This window comes from Thalassophryne amazonica, chromosome 14 (assembly GCF_902500255.1).
Source record: "Thalassophryne amazonica chromosome 14, fThaAma1.1, whole genome shotgun sequence".
In the NCBI taxonomy this organism is placed as follows: Eukaryota; Metazoa; Chordata; class Actinopteri; order Batrachoidiformes; family Batrachoididae; genus Thalassophryne; species Thalassophryne amazonica.
The window spans coordinates 816,907-832,903 of NC_047116.1; the positions used below are offsets into that span (position 1 = coordinate 816,907).

At 44.8% G+C, this 15,997-nt stretch overlaps 1 protein-coding gene across 4 annotated transcripts in view; it reads right to left on the reverse strand.

Moving 5' to 3' along the window:
• dnajc10 (DnaJ (Hsp40) homolog, subfamily C, member 10) overlaps nt 1-15,997 on the reverse strand; it is a 263,701-nt gene that overhangs the window by 149,517 nt on the left and 98,187 nt on the right. For all 4 annotated transcript variants that reach the window (XM_034185983.1, XM_034185982.1, XM_034185985.1 and 1 more), the window contains 3 exons: nt 8,179-8,244; nt 8,009-8,098; nt 4,954-5,058 (listed from right to left, as the gene is read on the reverse strand). In XM_034185983.1, coding sequence (XP_034041874.1) covers nt 4,954-5,058; nt 8,009-8,098; nt 8,179-8,244 — 261 coding nt within the window. The remainder of the gene's footprint in view (nt 1-4,953; nt 5,059-8,008; nt 8,099-8,178; nt 8,245-15,997) is intronic.

Here is a 15,997-nt window from a genome sequence, read left to right on the forward strand (position 1 = left end):
GACAGAGAAACAGAGAGAGAAACAGATAGACAGAGAGAGAAACCAACAGAGACAAACAAACAGGGAAACAGACAAACAGAGAGAAACAGACAGACAGAGAAACAGAGAGAGAAACAGACAGAGACAGACAGGGAAACAGACGAAGAGAGAAACAGACAGAGACAAACAGAGAGAGAAACAGACAGAGAAACAGACACAGACAAACAGACAGAGAAACAGACAGACAAACAGACAGAGACAAACAGACAGACAAACAGAGAGAGAAACAGAGAAACAGACAGAGACAAACAGACAGACAAACAGACAGAGAAACAGAGAGAGAAACAGACAGAGACAAACAGACAGAGAAACAGACAGACAGAGAAACAGGCAAAGACAAACAGAAAGAGAAACAGACAAAGACAAACAGACAGACAGAGAGAGAAACCAACAGAGACAAACAAACAGGGAAACAGACAAACAAAGAGAGAAACAGACAGACAGAGAAACAGACAGAAACAAACAGACAGGGAAACAGACAAACAAAGAGAGAAACAGACAGACAGAGAAACAGACAGACAGAGAAACAGACAGAGACAAACAGACAGAGAAACAGAGAGAGAAACAGACAGAGACAAACAGACAGAGAAACAGGCAAAGACAAACAGAAAGAGAAACAGACAAAGACAAACAGAAAGAGAAACAGACAGACAGAGAGAGAAACCGACAGAGACAAACAAACAGGGAAACAGACAAGCAAAGAGAGAAACAGACAGACAGAGAAACAGAGAGAGAAACAGACAGAGACAAACAAACAGGGAAACAGACAAACAAAGAGAGAAACAGACAGACAGAGAAACAGAGAGAGAAACAGACAGAGACAAACAAACAGGGAAACAGACAAACAAAGAGAGAAACAGACAGACAGAGAAACAGAGAGAGAAACAGACAGAGACAAACAAACAGGGAAACAGACAAACAAAGAGAGAAACAGACAGACAGAGAAACAGAGAGAGAAACAGACAGAGACAAACAAACAGGGAAACAGACAAACAAAGAGAGAAACAGACAGACAGACAAACAGAGAGAGAAACAGACAGAGAGAACAGACAGAGACAAACAGAGAGAGAAACAGACAGAGACAAACAGACAGGGAAACAGACAAACAAAGAGAGAAACAGACAGACAGAGAAACAGACAGGGAAACAGACAGAGACAAACAGACAGGGAAACAGACAAAGAGAGAAACAGACAGACAGAGAAAGAGAGAGAGAAACAGACAGAGACAAACAGACAGAGAGAAACAGACAGAGACAAACAGACAAATAGAGAAACAGACAGACATAGAAACAGGCAGAGACAAACAGACAGAGAAACAGACAAATAGAGAAACAGACAGACAAACAGACAGAGAAACAGACAGACAGAGAAACAGACAGAGACAAACAGACAGAGAAACAGAGAGAGAAACAGATAGACAGAGAGAGAAACCAACAGAGACAAACAAACAGGGAAACAGACAAACAAAGAGAGAAAGACAGACAGAGAAACAGAGAGAGAAAAAGACAGAGACAGACAGGGAAACAGACGAAGAGAGAAACAGACAGAGAAACAGACAGAGACAAACAGACAGAGAAACAGGCAGAGACAAACAGACAAACAGAGAAACAGACAGACAAACAGACAGAGACAAACAGACAGAGACAAACAGAGAGAGAAACAGAGAGACAAACAGAGAAACAGACAGACAGAGAAAGAGGCAGAGACAAACATACAGGGAAACAGACAAACAGAGAAACAGACAGAGAAACAGACAGAGAAACAGACAGGGAAACAGGGAAACAGACAGAGAGAGAAACAGACAGACAGAGAAACAGAGAGAGAAACAAACAGAGACAAACATACAGAGAAACAGACAGACAGAGAAACAGAGAGAGAAACAGACAGAGACAAACAGACAGAGACAAACATACAGAGAAACAGACAAACAGAGAAACAGACAGAGAAACAGACAGGGAAACAGGGAAACAGACAGAGAGAGAAACAGACAGACAGAGAAACAGAGACAAACATACAGAGAAACAGACAGACAGAGAAACAGAGAGAGAAACAGACAGAGACAAACAGACAAAGACAAACATACAGAGAAACAGACAAAGACAAACAGAAAGAGAAACAGACAGACAGAGAGAAACAGACAGAGACAAACAGACAGAGAAACAGACAGAGAGAGACAGAGAAACAGACAGAGACAAACAGACAGAGAGAGAAACAGAGAGAGAAAACAGACAGACAGAGAAACAGAGAGACAAACAGACAGAGAAACAGACAAACAGACAGAGAAACAGACAGACAGAGAAACAGACAAACAGACAGAGAAACAGACAGACAGAGAAACAGACAAACAGACAGACAAACAGACGGAGAGAGAAACAGACAGAGAGAGACAGACAGAAACAGACAAACAGACAGACAGAGAGAAACAGACAGAGAGACAGACAGACAAACAGAGAAACAGACAGACAGAGAAACAGACAGGGAAACGGAAACAGACAAACAGAGAGAGAAACAGACAGAGACAAACAGACAGGGAAACAGGGAAACAGACAAACAGAGAGAGAAACAGACAGAGAAACAGACAGAGACAGACAGAGAAACAGAGAAACATGCAGAGACAAACAGACAGAGAGACAGACAGACAGAGACAAACAGACAGAGAGAGAAACAGAGAGAGAAACAGACAGACAGAGAAACAGAGAGACAAACAGACAGAGAAACAGACAGACAGAGAAACAGACAAACAGACAGACAAACAGACGGAGAGAGAAACAGACAAACGGAGAGAGAAACAGACAGAGAGAGACAGACAGACAGAAACAGACAAACAGACAGACAGAGAGAAACAGACAGAGAGACAGACAGACAGACAAACAGAGAAACAGACAGACAGAGAAACAGACAGGAAAACGGAAACAGACAAACAGAGAGAGAAACAGACAGAGACAAACAGACAGGGAAACAGGGAAACAGACAAACAGAGAGAGAAACAGACAGAGACAAACAGAGAGAGCAACAGACAGACAGAGAAACAGACAGACAGACAGAGAAACAGAAAGACAGACAGATGGAGAGAGAAACAGACAGAGACAAACAGAGAGAGCAACAGACAAACAGAGAGAGCAACAGACAGAGACAAACAGACAGAGAGACAAACAGAGAGAGCAACAGACAGAGAGAGCAACAGACAGACAGAGAAACAGACAAGCATACAGACAGACAGAGAGAAACAGACAGAGAGACAGACAGACAGAGAGACAGACAGACAGAGAGAGAGACAAACAGACAAGCATACAGACAGACAGACAGAGAGAAACAGACAGAGAGACAGACAGACAGAGAGAGAGACAAACAGACAAGCATACAGACAGACAGAGAGAAACAGACAAACAGCCAGACAGAGACAAACAGACAGAGAGACAAGCATACAGACAGAGAGACAAACAGACAGAGAGACAAGCATACAGACAGAGAAACAGCCAGACAGAGAGACAAACAGACAAGCATACAGACAGAGAGACAGAGAGACAAACAGACAAGCATACAGACAGAGAGACAAGCATACAGACAGAGAGACAAACAGACAAACAGACAAGCATACAGACAGAGAGACAAGCATACAGACAGAGAGACAAACAGACAAACAGACAAGCATACAGACAGAGAGACAAGCATACAAACAGAGAGACAAACAGACAAACAGACAAGCATACAGACAGAGAGACAAGCATACAAACAGACAAGCATACAGACAGAGAGACAAGCATACAGACAGAGAGACAAACAGACAGAGAGACAAACAGACAAGCATACAGACAGAGAGACAAGCATACAAACAGACAAGCATACAGACAGAGAGACAAGCATACAGACAGAGAGACAAACAGACAGAGAGACAAACAGACAAGCATACAGACAGAGAGACAAGCATACAGACAGAGAGACAAACAGACAGAGAGACAAACAGACAAGCATACAGACAGACAGACAAGCATACAGACAGAGAAACAGACAGACAAGCATACAGACAGAGAGACAAACAGACAAGCATACAGACAGAGAGACAGACAGACAAGCATACAGACAGAGAGACAAACAGACAAGCATACAGACAGAGAAACAGCCAGAAACAGCCAGACAGCCAGACAGAAACAGCCAGACAGAAACAGCCAGACAGCCAGCCAGACAGAAACAGACAGACAGACAGAAACAGACAGAGAGACAAACAGACAAGCATACAGACAGAGAAACAGCCAGAAACAGCCAGACAGCCAGACAGAAACAGCCAGACAGAAACAGCCAGACAGCCAGCCAGACAGAAACAGACAGACAGACAGAAACAGACAGAGAGACAAACAGACAAGCATACAGACAGACAGAGAGAGACAGACAGACAGACAGAGAGACAAACAGACAAGCATACAGACAGACAGAGAGAGACAGACAGACAGACAGAGAGACAAACAGACAAGTATACAGACAGACAGAGAGAAACAGACAGAGAGACAGACAGACAGAGAGAGACAGACAGACAGACAGAGAGACAAACAGACAAGTATACAGACAGACAGAGAGAAACAGACAGAGAGACAGACAGACAGAGAGAGACAGACAGACAGAGAGACAAACAGACAAGTATACAGACAGACAGAGAGAAACAGACAGAGAGACAGACAGACAGACAGACAGAGAGACAAACAGACAAGCATACAGACAGAGAAACAGACAGACAGACAGACAAACAGACAAGCATACAGACAGAGAAACAGACAGACAGACAGACAGACAGACAGACAGAGAGACAAACAGACAAGCATACAGACAGAGAAACAGACAGACAGACAGACATAAACAGACAGAGAGACAAACAGACAAGCAGAAAGGCAGACAGACGGACAGAGACAGACAGACAGGCACCTGTATGTGGTCCTTTTGGAGGAGTGATTGCAGTTTTTTGGACTCCTTGGATACTTTATCTCCAAATGTAAAGGACACCAGCCAGCGGTGATGAGCCAGTTTCTTCTGCAGGAAACAGAAACCTGTGAGTGCTCAAACAGTGTAATGGAGTGTAGCTGTGTACGGTTGTGTAGCTGTGTAACGGTGTGTAGCTGTGTACCGTTGTGTAGCTGTGTACCGTTGTGTAGCTGTGTAATGGTGTGTAGCTGTGTATTGGTATGTAGATGTGTACGGTTGTGTAGATGTGTACGGTTGTGTAGCTGTGTTATGGAGTGTAGATGTGTAATGGTTGTGTAGATGTGTACCGTTGTGTAGCTGTGTAATGGTTGTGTAGCTGTGTACCGTTGTGTAGCTGTGTAATGGTGTGTAGCTGTGTAATGGTTGTGTAGCTGTGTAATGGTTGTGTAGATGTGTACCGTTGTGTAGCTGTGTAATGGTTGTGTAGATGTGTACCGTTGTGTAGCTGTGTAATGGTGTGTAGCTGTGTACCGATGTGTTGCTGTGCATTGGTGTGTAGCTGTGTACGGTTGTGTAGCTGTGTAATGGTGTGTAGCTGTGTAATGGTGTGTAGCTGTGTACGGTTGTGTAGCTGTGTAATGGTGTGTAGCTGTGTAATGGTGTGTAGCTGTGTACGGTTGTGTAGCTGTGTACGGTTGTGTAGCTGTGTACGGTTGTGTAGCTGTGTACGGTTGTGTAGCTGTGTATTGTATGTAGCTGTGTAATGGTGTGTAGCTGTGTAATGGTGTGTAGCTGTGTAATGGTGTGTAGCTGTGTAATGGTTGTGTAGATGTGTACCGTTGTGTAGCTGTGTAATGGTTGTGTAGATGTGTACCATTGTGTAGCTGTGTAATGGTGTGTAGCTGTGTACCGTTGTGTTGCTGTGCATTGGTGTGTAGCTGTGTACGGTTGTGTTGCTGTGCATTGGTGTGTAGCTGTGTACGGTTGAGTAGCTGTGTACCGTTGTGTAGCTGTGTAATGGTGTGTAGCTGTGTAATGGTGTGTAGCTGTGTAATGGTGTGTAGCTGTGTAATGGTATGTAGCTGTGTAATGGTATGTAGCTGTGTAATGGTGTGTAGCTGTGTAATGGTGTGTAGCTGTGTAATGGTGTGTAGCTGTGTACCGTTGTGTAGCTGTGTAATGATGTGTAGCTGTGTAATGGTGTGTAGCTGTGTAATGGTATGTAGCTGTGTATTGGTATGTAGATGTGTACGGTTGTGTAGATGTATACGGTTGTGTAGCTGTGTTATGGAGTGTAGATGTGTAATGGTTGTGTAGATGTGTACCGTTGTGTAGCTGTGTAATGGTGTGTAGCTGTGTACCGTTGTGTAGCTGTGTAATGGTGTGTAGCTGTGTAATGGTTGTGTAGATGTGTACCGTTGTGTAGCTGTGTAATGGTGTGTAGCTGTGTACCGTTGTGTAGCTGTGTAATGGTGTGTAGCTGTGTAATGGTTGTGTAGATGTGTACCGTTGTGTAGCTGTGTAATGGTTGTGTAGATGTGTACCGTTGTGTAGCTGTGTAATGGTGTGTAGATGTGTAATGGTTATGTAGATGTGTACGGTTGTGTAGATGTGTAATGGTTGTGTAGATGTGTAATGGTTGTGTAGATGTGTAATGGTTGTGTAGCTGTGTACCGGCTGTGTAGCTGTGTACGGTTGTGTAGCTGTGTACCGGCTGTGTAGCTGTGTACGGTTGTGTAGCTGTGTAATGGTGTGTAGCTGTGTACGGTTGTGTAGCTGTGTAGTGGTGTGTAGCTGTGTAGTGGTGTGTAGCTGTGTACGGTTGTGTAGCTGTGTAGTGGTGTGTAGCTGTGTACAGTTGTGTAGCTGTGTAGTGGTGTGTAGCTGTGTACGGTTGTGTAGCTGTGTAGTGGTGTGTAGCTGTGTACGGTTGTGTAGCTGTGTAGTGGTGTGTAGCTGTGTACGGTTGTGTAGCTGTGTACCGGCTGTGTAGCTGTGTACGGTTGTGTAGCTGTGTACCGGCTGTGTAGCTGTGTACGGTTGTGTAGCTGTGTAATGGTGTGTAGCTGTGTAATGGTGTGTAGCTGTGTACGGTTGTGTAGCTGTGTAGTGGTGTGTAGCTGTGTACAGTTGTGTAGCTGTGTAGTGGTGTGTAGCTGTGTAGTGGTGTGTAGCTGTGTACGGTTGTGTAGCTGTGTAGTGGTGTGTAGCTGTGTACGGTTGTGTAGCTGTGTAGTGGTGTGTAGCTGTGTACGGTTGTGTAGCTGTGTACGGTTGTGTAGCTGTGTACGGTTGTGTAGCTGTGTACCGGTGTGTAGCTGTGTACGGTTGTGTAGCTGTGTACGGTTGTGTAGCTGTGTAGCTGTGTACGGTTGTGTAGCTGTGTACGGTTGTGTAGCTGTGTACCGGTGTGTAGCTGTGTACCGTTGTGTAGCTGTGTACGGTTGTGTAGCTGTGTAATGGTGTGTAGCTGTGTACGGTTGTGTAGCTGTGTACGGTTGTGTAGCTGTGTAGTGGTGTGTAGCTGTGTACGGTTGTGTAGCTGTGTACCGGTGTGTAGCTGTGTACCAGTGTGTAGCTGTGTACCAGTGTGTAGCTGTGTACCGGTGTGTAGCTGTGTACGGTTGTGTAGCTGTGTACCAGTGTGTAGCTGTGTACCGTTGTGTAGCTGTGTACCGGTGTGTAGCTGTGTACCGGTGTGTAGCTGTGTAATGGTTTGTAGCTGTGTACCAGTGTGTAGCTGTGTATGGTTGTGTAGCTGTGTAATGGTGTGTAGCTGTGTACCGTTGTGTAGCTGTGTACTGATGTGTAGCTGTGTAATGGTTGTGTAGCTGTGTACGGTTGTGTAGCTGTGTACGGTTGTGTAGCTGTGTACGGTTGTGTAGCTGTGTAATGGTTGTGTAGGTGTGTACGGTTGTGTAGCTGTGTACGGTTGTGTAGCTGTGTAATGGTTGTGTAGCTGTGTACGGTTGTGTAGCTGTGTAATGGTGTGTAGCTGTGTAATGGTTGTGTAGGTGTGTACGGTTGTGTAGCTGTGTACGGTTGTGTAGTTGCGTACCTCGAAGTTGTCGGCTGTCAGCTGCTCCACACTCGGCAGGTGACTGATGATCTGGCTGTAAATCTCTTTGCTGTCTAGACTTTTCAGCCACTGGAACACAGAGATGTTGTCGTCAGAACTGCTGCAGTTCCATGTGATACTGCAGACTCTGACAGCGTGGTCAGTCTTACCAAAACACTGCCTGGTTGATCCAGAGAACTACCAGCTGGGAAAAGAGCTGTTGCTCCACTGCTCACCTGAAAAATAAAGATTCAACACCAGTGACTGCAAAAGAATATTAAGAGCCAGCCAGCATGGGGCTGTCAAGTCCAGTTTACCCCCCACAGTACCGAGTATCGAATTTAAGAAAGAAGGAAGAAGGCTGCATTCAGGAGTGGTGACAGAGAGGAGCTGAAGAGGGTGCAGCTTGAAGTGAGGGAGAAGATCTCAGAGGGGAAGGATGGTTACAGGAGGAAAGTGGAAAGCAGACTCCAGCAGAACAATGTGAGGGAGGCGTGCAGTGGGATGAGAACCATCACTGGTCATGGTGAGAAGATGGACCAGGTGATGGAAGGAGACCTGCATGAGGCCAATGAGCTAAACCTGTTCTTCACCAGGTTTGATAACATGGACTCTGGCCACCCTTCCCCCAGCTCCTCCTATTGCTCTCCCTTCCCTGTGCACTCACCGCACCCCCCAAATAGTACCACACCCCCCTCCCAGCAACCTGCCTCTACTCCCCTCCCTCCACTACACCCTCATTCTCCTCAATGCCTCCCATCACCGTCACTGCAGAGGAATTTAGTTGCCTGTGTCTGAGAAAGGCTGCGGGTCCTGGCGGCCTCGGCCCCAGAGTGCTGAAGGGATGTACTATCCAGCTGTGTGGGATTTTCCAGCACATCTTCAACTTGAGTCTGAACCAGATGGTTGTTCCTGAGCAGTGGAAAACCTCATGTCTGGTCCCTGTGCCCAAGAAGAAGAACCTCAACTCTCCTCCACACAGTCGTGGAATCATCGCTGGGCCCCCCGCAGTTTGTGTACCAGCCCAAGAGGAGAGTGGAGGACGCCATCATCTTCATGCTGGACAGAGCTTATTCTCACCTGGAGGAGGCAGGCAGCACTGTGAGAGTCATGTTCTTCGACTTCTCCAGTGTGTTCACTCTGTCGATGTTTTTAAAAAGCAACTTAAGACTCACCTTTTTAAAATTGCATTTTAGCTTGATTTTCTTTTAAATGTTTGTATGTGTTATTTTGTATTTATTGATTTTATCATGTGAAGCACTTTGTGACCCTGGTCTGTGAAAAGTGCTATATAAATAAAGTTTACTTACTTACTTACTTACTTCAACACCATCCGGCCTGACTTACTCAGCGATAAGCTACGGGACATGAAGGTGGAGGCTCCACTGGTGGCCTGGATTACCAACTACCTCACGGGCCGCCCATAGTATGTGAGGCTTTGAGACATTACATCAGACACCATCAGGAGCAGCATGGGGGCAGCACAAGGGACGGTCCTGTCTCCCATCCTCTTCACACTCTACACCTCAGACTTCAAGTTCTGGTCACTGTCCTGCCACCTGTAGAAGTTTTCGGACGACTCTGCCATTGTGGGCTGAATCAGCAGTGACCAGGAGGCTAAGTACAGTACAGGAGTATGATAGACAGGTTTGTGGAGTGGTGTGGACTCAACCACCTGCAGCTCAACGTATCTAAGCTGAAGGAGCTGGTGGTGGACTTCATAAGACCTGTCTGAACCCTGCTGCTATCAAGATGACTGCAAGCACACATCCATGTTTTACTTAACTCTTAGCCTTGGTTATAAGTAATATGGGTTTTTATTTTTTTATTTAACCTTTATTTAACCAGGTAAGTTATTAAGAAAAAAATTCTTATTTACAATAACAAGTTTAGGGGTTTAACTCCAGGATTATTCTGGGTTTTTATATCACCAGACTGACTCAGCAGCACGTTTCACTGATCCTTTTAAAATCTTTTAAGGAATACTTCGAACCACAGGTTAGCTAGAAGATGATCCTTCGGGTTTGTACCTGCAAGCTCCCAGCTCATCCGCTGTTCATCATTACCCCAGCGCCATTCGGGTTCCGTCTGTGGACATAATGCAAGTTTAGCTGCTGGTGTCCAAGGTCCGCTGCCTAAAAAGGCTCTCACTGTCGTAGCTGTTGACCTCTGAGGTTGGAGGAGGAGATCCCGCAGCCTGTTGCCCTGCTAACGGCTCGCCGGCTACCAGAATCCCACTAGCTCTCTCATTGCTGAAGCCTGCTAGCTAACTTATCTCTAGAGCCTGCTACCTGGAGCCACTGCAGCTGCTGGACCTGCTGCCGCTGAAGTCGTCGAGGCCCGCTAGCCCACCAGCCGCTGAAGTCGTAGAGGCCCGCTGGCCCACCTGCAGCTGAAGTCGTAGAGGCCCGCTGGCCCACCTGCTGCTGGTGCTGTAAGCTGGAACTGTAGCTGCTAATGCTCGAGTTGTCGAGGCACACTGGTGCTGCAAGCTGCCATTGTGGCCACAAATGCTTGAGTCATCGAGGCCCCCTGGAGCTGCAAGCTGGCGTCATATCTGCCAATGCTGGAGTCGTTGAGGCCCGCTGGCCCATTCCCTGCTGTAGCCTGCAGGCTCATGTTGCTGCTGAAGCCTGTTTGCTCCCATCACTGTTGGCCACTGGTTACCGGGGATGGTCCAAAGCACAGCTAACAGCCATTAGCTGCGTTCTGAATGCATTTGAGCTGTTTAATTAATTTTTTCCCTCCTCTCTCTTCATCCTTTTTCTTCCCTGATTTATATTTAGCAGATAGTGTCATCTAAATGTCACAAGTTTGCTTCCTAAGACTGATTTTGTACAAACACAACCTGATATCCTCGTATTGTCCGAAACTTGGCCGAGTAAATCAGTCTCGAATTTCGATATTTCCATCAACAACTACAATGTTTTCCATTGTGACTGTCCCAGGAAAGGTGGTGGTCTCGCCATTTATGTAAAGAACAGGTTGAATGTGACTCTCCTCTACTCTGTTTCGATTATCAAACAATTTGAACTTCTGGCACTGAAACTTGAATTCCAGCAGGGACCGTCCCTCAGTCAGGGCTGTTACAACTGCCCCCCGCCCCCTGCCCCCAGCCTGCTGCCAGGCTCTAAGGTCACTAAATACCTGTATCTGATGGCTAAGCCCTGGTGAGCTCGTGTTAGTGGGGGATCTAAACCTTGACTGGTTGTCTTCAGTCTCAAACAGCCTAATGGCCCAGTCACACGGCACACGACGATTCCTGAACGAAGGGAAAAAGTAAAAAAAAAAGTCACAATTCGTTGAGAAAAGGTGGACGAAAGAGCTTTTATCACCAAACAGTCTGCAAAGCAAGAGCGCAAAAGGGACGAAAGAGGAACTTAAAACCGAAGCTCACGATCTCGACGAAACGCGCCTGGAGCCACAGCTGCAGCAGTGTGTGTCTGCTCCAGCACTCGGCGCTGGGATGGAGCTCATAGCGCCTGAGTTCTGGAGAAACTGCAAACACAATCTGTGGAGATCTGTGTGCATGTCGATGGACCACCTGCTCTGGTTCCTTGTCCAGAACAAAAGAGGGACCATCTCCATCATCATTTATTTCCTTTATATAGCACCAAATCACAACAGAGTTGCTTCAAGGCGCTTCACACAGGTAAGGTCTAACCTTACCAACCCCCAGAGCAACAGTGGTAAGGAAAAACTCCCTCTGAGGAAGAAACCTCAAGCAGACCAGATTCAAAGGGGTGACCCTCTGCTTGGGCCATGCTACAAACATAAATTACAGAAATAATTCACAGAACAATTCACGGATGAATATACAAGAAATGCTGTTGGTGCACAGCACAGGAGGATCGCCAACATGAACACAACTCCCATCTCTCGATGGAGCTGCACCTTAAAAAGAGAAAAAACAGAATCAGGCATCAGAAAGACAAAAAATACTGTATAATTTGCCAGCATTAATCAACAAGAAAAACAGAAGAAATACTAAGGTGATCGCCGGCCGCTAGCCCTAAGCTTCACTAGAAGACCCAGAATTTAGGTGAAGTTGAGGCCGCGGTCCGCTTCAATCACTAATAACATGAATTAAAAGAGTAAAAAGCATAAAACAAAACAGCACCAGTATGCTAGCCATATGAAAGGGAAAATAAGTGCGTCTTAAGTCTGGACTTGAAAGTCTCCACAGAATCTGACTGTTTTATTGATGCAGGGAGATCATTCCACAGAACAGGGGCACGATAAGAGAAAGATCTGTGACCCGCAGACTTCTTATTCACCTTAGGGACACAAAGTAGTCCTGCACCCTGAGAACGTAAAGCCCGGGCCGGTACGTAAGGTTTATTTAGGTCAGCTAGGTAGGGAGGTGCCAGTCCATGAATAATTTTATAGGTTAGTAGCAGAACCATAAAATCTGATCTCACCTGGACAGGAAGCCAGTAAAGAGACGCCAAAATGGGTGTAATGTGGTCAAACTTTCTGCTTCATGTCAAAAGTCTGGCTGCAGCATTTTGAACCAATTGGAGACCCCTAATGCTAGACTGCGGTAAACCAGAAAATAGAACACTGCAGTAGTCCAATCTAGAAGAGATGAATGCACGGATCAGGGTCTCAGCATCAGCCATAGACAGGATGGGATGAATCTTCGCTATATTTCGCAGGTGGAAGAAAGCAGTCCTAGTAATATTTCTAATATGGAGACCAAAGGACAACGAAGGATCAAAAATTACCCCAAGGTTCCTCACTTTGTCAGTGTGATGTATGACACACGAGACTCGGCTGAGCGTTAACTGGTCAAATTGATGCCGATGTCTCACTGGACCAAGAACCATCATTTCAGTCTTATCAGAGTTTAAAAGTAGGAAGTTTCTAGACATCCAACTTCTCACTGATGCCAGGCAATCTTCTAAGGATTTTATGTGAACGAGATTACCAGCAGTTATTGGCATATATAACTGAGTATCATCTGCATAACAGTGAAAGGTAATCCCAAAATGCTGCAATATGTGCCCAAGGGGTGCTATATAACTGGAGAAAAGCAGGGGACCTAAGACGGACCCCTGGGGAACCCCAAATTTCATGTCACTAAGGTTAGAGGTAGTGTTACTGTACAAAACACAGTAAGAACGACTGGTCAAGTATGACGTGAGCCATGCAAGGGCACTCCCAGTAATCCCAAAATTATTCTCCAGCCTATCAAGTAGAATATGATGATCCACTGTATCAAATGCAGCACTGAGATCTAACAGCAACAGAACCGTAGTGGTGTCCGAATCCATTGTAAGCAGAAGATCATTCACCACTTTATTGAGAGCCGTTTCTGTGGAATGATATTTTCTAAAAGCAGACTGCAGCGGCTCAAAGAGATTATTCTCAGTAAGATAGTCCACGAGCTGCCGTGACACCACTTTTTCCAGAATTTTAGAGCAAAATGATAGATTTGGTATCGGCCGATAGTTTACACTAGGGTCAAGATTAGGTTTCTTGAGTAATGGTTTCACTGCAGTGGCAATCACTGCAGATTTGAAACGTTTAGGAACAGATCCAGAAGTTAATGAGAGATTAATAATTTCCAGCACAGTCGGTCCAAGAGTGGACCACAGGTCCTTAAACAGTTTTGTTGGTATAGGATCAAATAAACAGGTTGTGCTTTTCGTTGACATTACGAGTTTTGTCAGCATGCCTAGAGAGATACTATCAATTCTGTAATCTAGGTAATACCTCAGTAGTGGCGCCCACCTCAATAGCAGGGTGTAGTGGCTGGGTTAAGGCATGCTGGGATATGTTTAACCTAATGTCTTCTATTTTCTTCCCAAAGTAATCCAGGAAATCTTGTGCTGTAAAAGGAGAGCGAACTACAGGTGGTTGTCCATGAATAAGTGTTGCCACCGTGTTGAACAAGAACTTTGAGTTATGCTTGTTTTTGTTGATCAAATCAGAGTAATAGGTCCACTTTGTAGCCAATAATGCATGCTTACAGTCTAAGATAGCATCACGCCACGCAAGGTGGAATACTTCTAATTTTGAACGACGCCATTTCCGTTCTAGACCTCTTGCGTTATGCTTGAGGTCACACAGGTAATCACTGAACCAAGGTGACTGTGATTTGGGGGAGCGCGGTTTCAACACAGGTGGTGCAATCATGTTGAGTGTAGTTTTGAGCACTGACTTTAAACTATCCACAAGTCTGTCTACTGACTGGGTATTTGTCAAAAGTGAGGCTAAGACATCAGGCAATGTAGCTTCTAGTTCAGTCTTAGTTGAGGAGTTGATGCATCGCCGTAATGATATATAAGGTTGTTGTTCCACTAAACACAGCAGTGAAACTGTAAACTTAATAAGTGAGTGATCAGAGACCACTGATGTAAGAGGAATGATGTCAATATTCGTGACAGCAATACCACATGCGAGAACCAGATTCAGGGTATTTCCACTAATGTGTGTCGAATCCCGAATGCACTGCCGAAATCCTAATGCAGCCACAATTTCCATAAATGATTTGCAGACAGGATCAGAAGGCTTATTTATATGAACGTTAAAGTCACCAATGATCAGAATGTTATTTGCTCTCGTTGACAAGTTAGAAATGAATGCACCAAATTCATCTAAGAATTCAGAATATGGGCCAGGAGGCCTATATACAGTGACAAAGTAATACGGCTGATTTTTATTCTTCTGACCTTGGCAATGCATAGTATCCTGAGCGGAGTGGAGAATCAGATGCTCAAAGGAGTTATATTTGTGACCCCCAACCGCTAATAAGCTAAACCTAGATTTATAAATAAGAGTGACACCCCCGCCTTGCTTCGCATCACGAGGGACGTGACTAAATGTATATGCTGGTGGGCAGGCCTCATTTAAGGGGAGGACAGCTGTAGGTTTAAGCCAGGTTTCACATAGCCCAATCATATCTAAGTGATGATCAATAATTAAATCATTAATCAACGATGATTTTGAGGACAGTGATCTTATGTTAATGAGAGACCCAGTCTAAGGACCACAGTGGGGTTGACAGTTGAGCTGTTTGGGTTTAGGGGTGGTTCCAGAGTGGCATATATAAGATGCCTAGAAGTAGGTTTAGGTTTGAGACATTCCACACGCATTGTAGGTAGCAGACAGGAAATCTTTGATATTGCAGGAACAACCATTAGGCCATCCTCAATTTCAACATGATCCAATACAGTAATGGGTATTAAGTTTGCAAAGCATATCCCTCTATGATGTTCATGGACACGTCTACGGGAGCAGGCCACAGTCTCAACTTGTTGAAATTCCCTCCCTGGCAGATAAACTGCACTATCACCATAGTGGATTTTCTGCACTAATTTCCCCGCTAAGCTAATGGATTCTACACCAATTTACAAATTTAGCAAATGGATTCTACCAATTTATCTGTAAATTTCACAACGCAAGAGTCTGGTGCTCTGTATACACAACTGATTAGAATATTCTTAGATGTTTCATGTACAATTTCCACTGTCACAATTTCTATGACATCATCTATAACTGTCATTTCTTCTACAATTGTACATGTCAGATCTGTTTTTATGTACAAAGCAATACCTCCACCTTTTTTATCTCTTCTGTTTATAAAATACAGCTCATATCCCTCCATTTGAACATCAGCTATGAGGTCATCTTTAAGTCAAGATTCTGTGATTGCAACAATGCTGAATCTATTTTTAAACTGATTTAAATAATCTTTTATTTTTGACATTTTACAATACAAGCTTTGGCTAAGCATGAATAATAAGCTCTAAATCATTTCGAGACACCATTTTCCTGAGCTTAGAGATGTTTCTTAATTGAAAGAAGCAATTCCTCGTCAGCTGTTTACAATGCTGTACCAAAGACATGTCTTTGTCAAAAATGACACCCAGGTTTCGAAGACATGATTTAGCAGACTGGCCCAGGTCTCCCAAGTACTGCTGAATACCTGGAATATAGGCATCAGGGGCAATAACCAATGTCTCTGTTTTGTCTGCGTTAAGC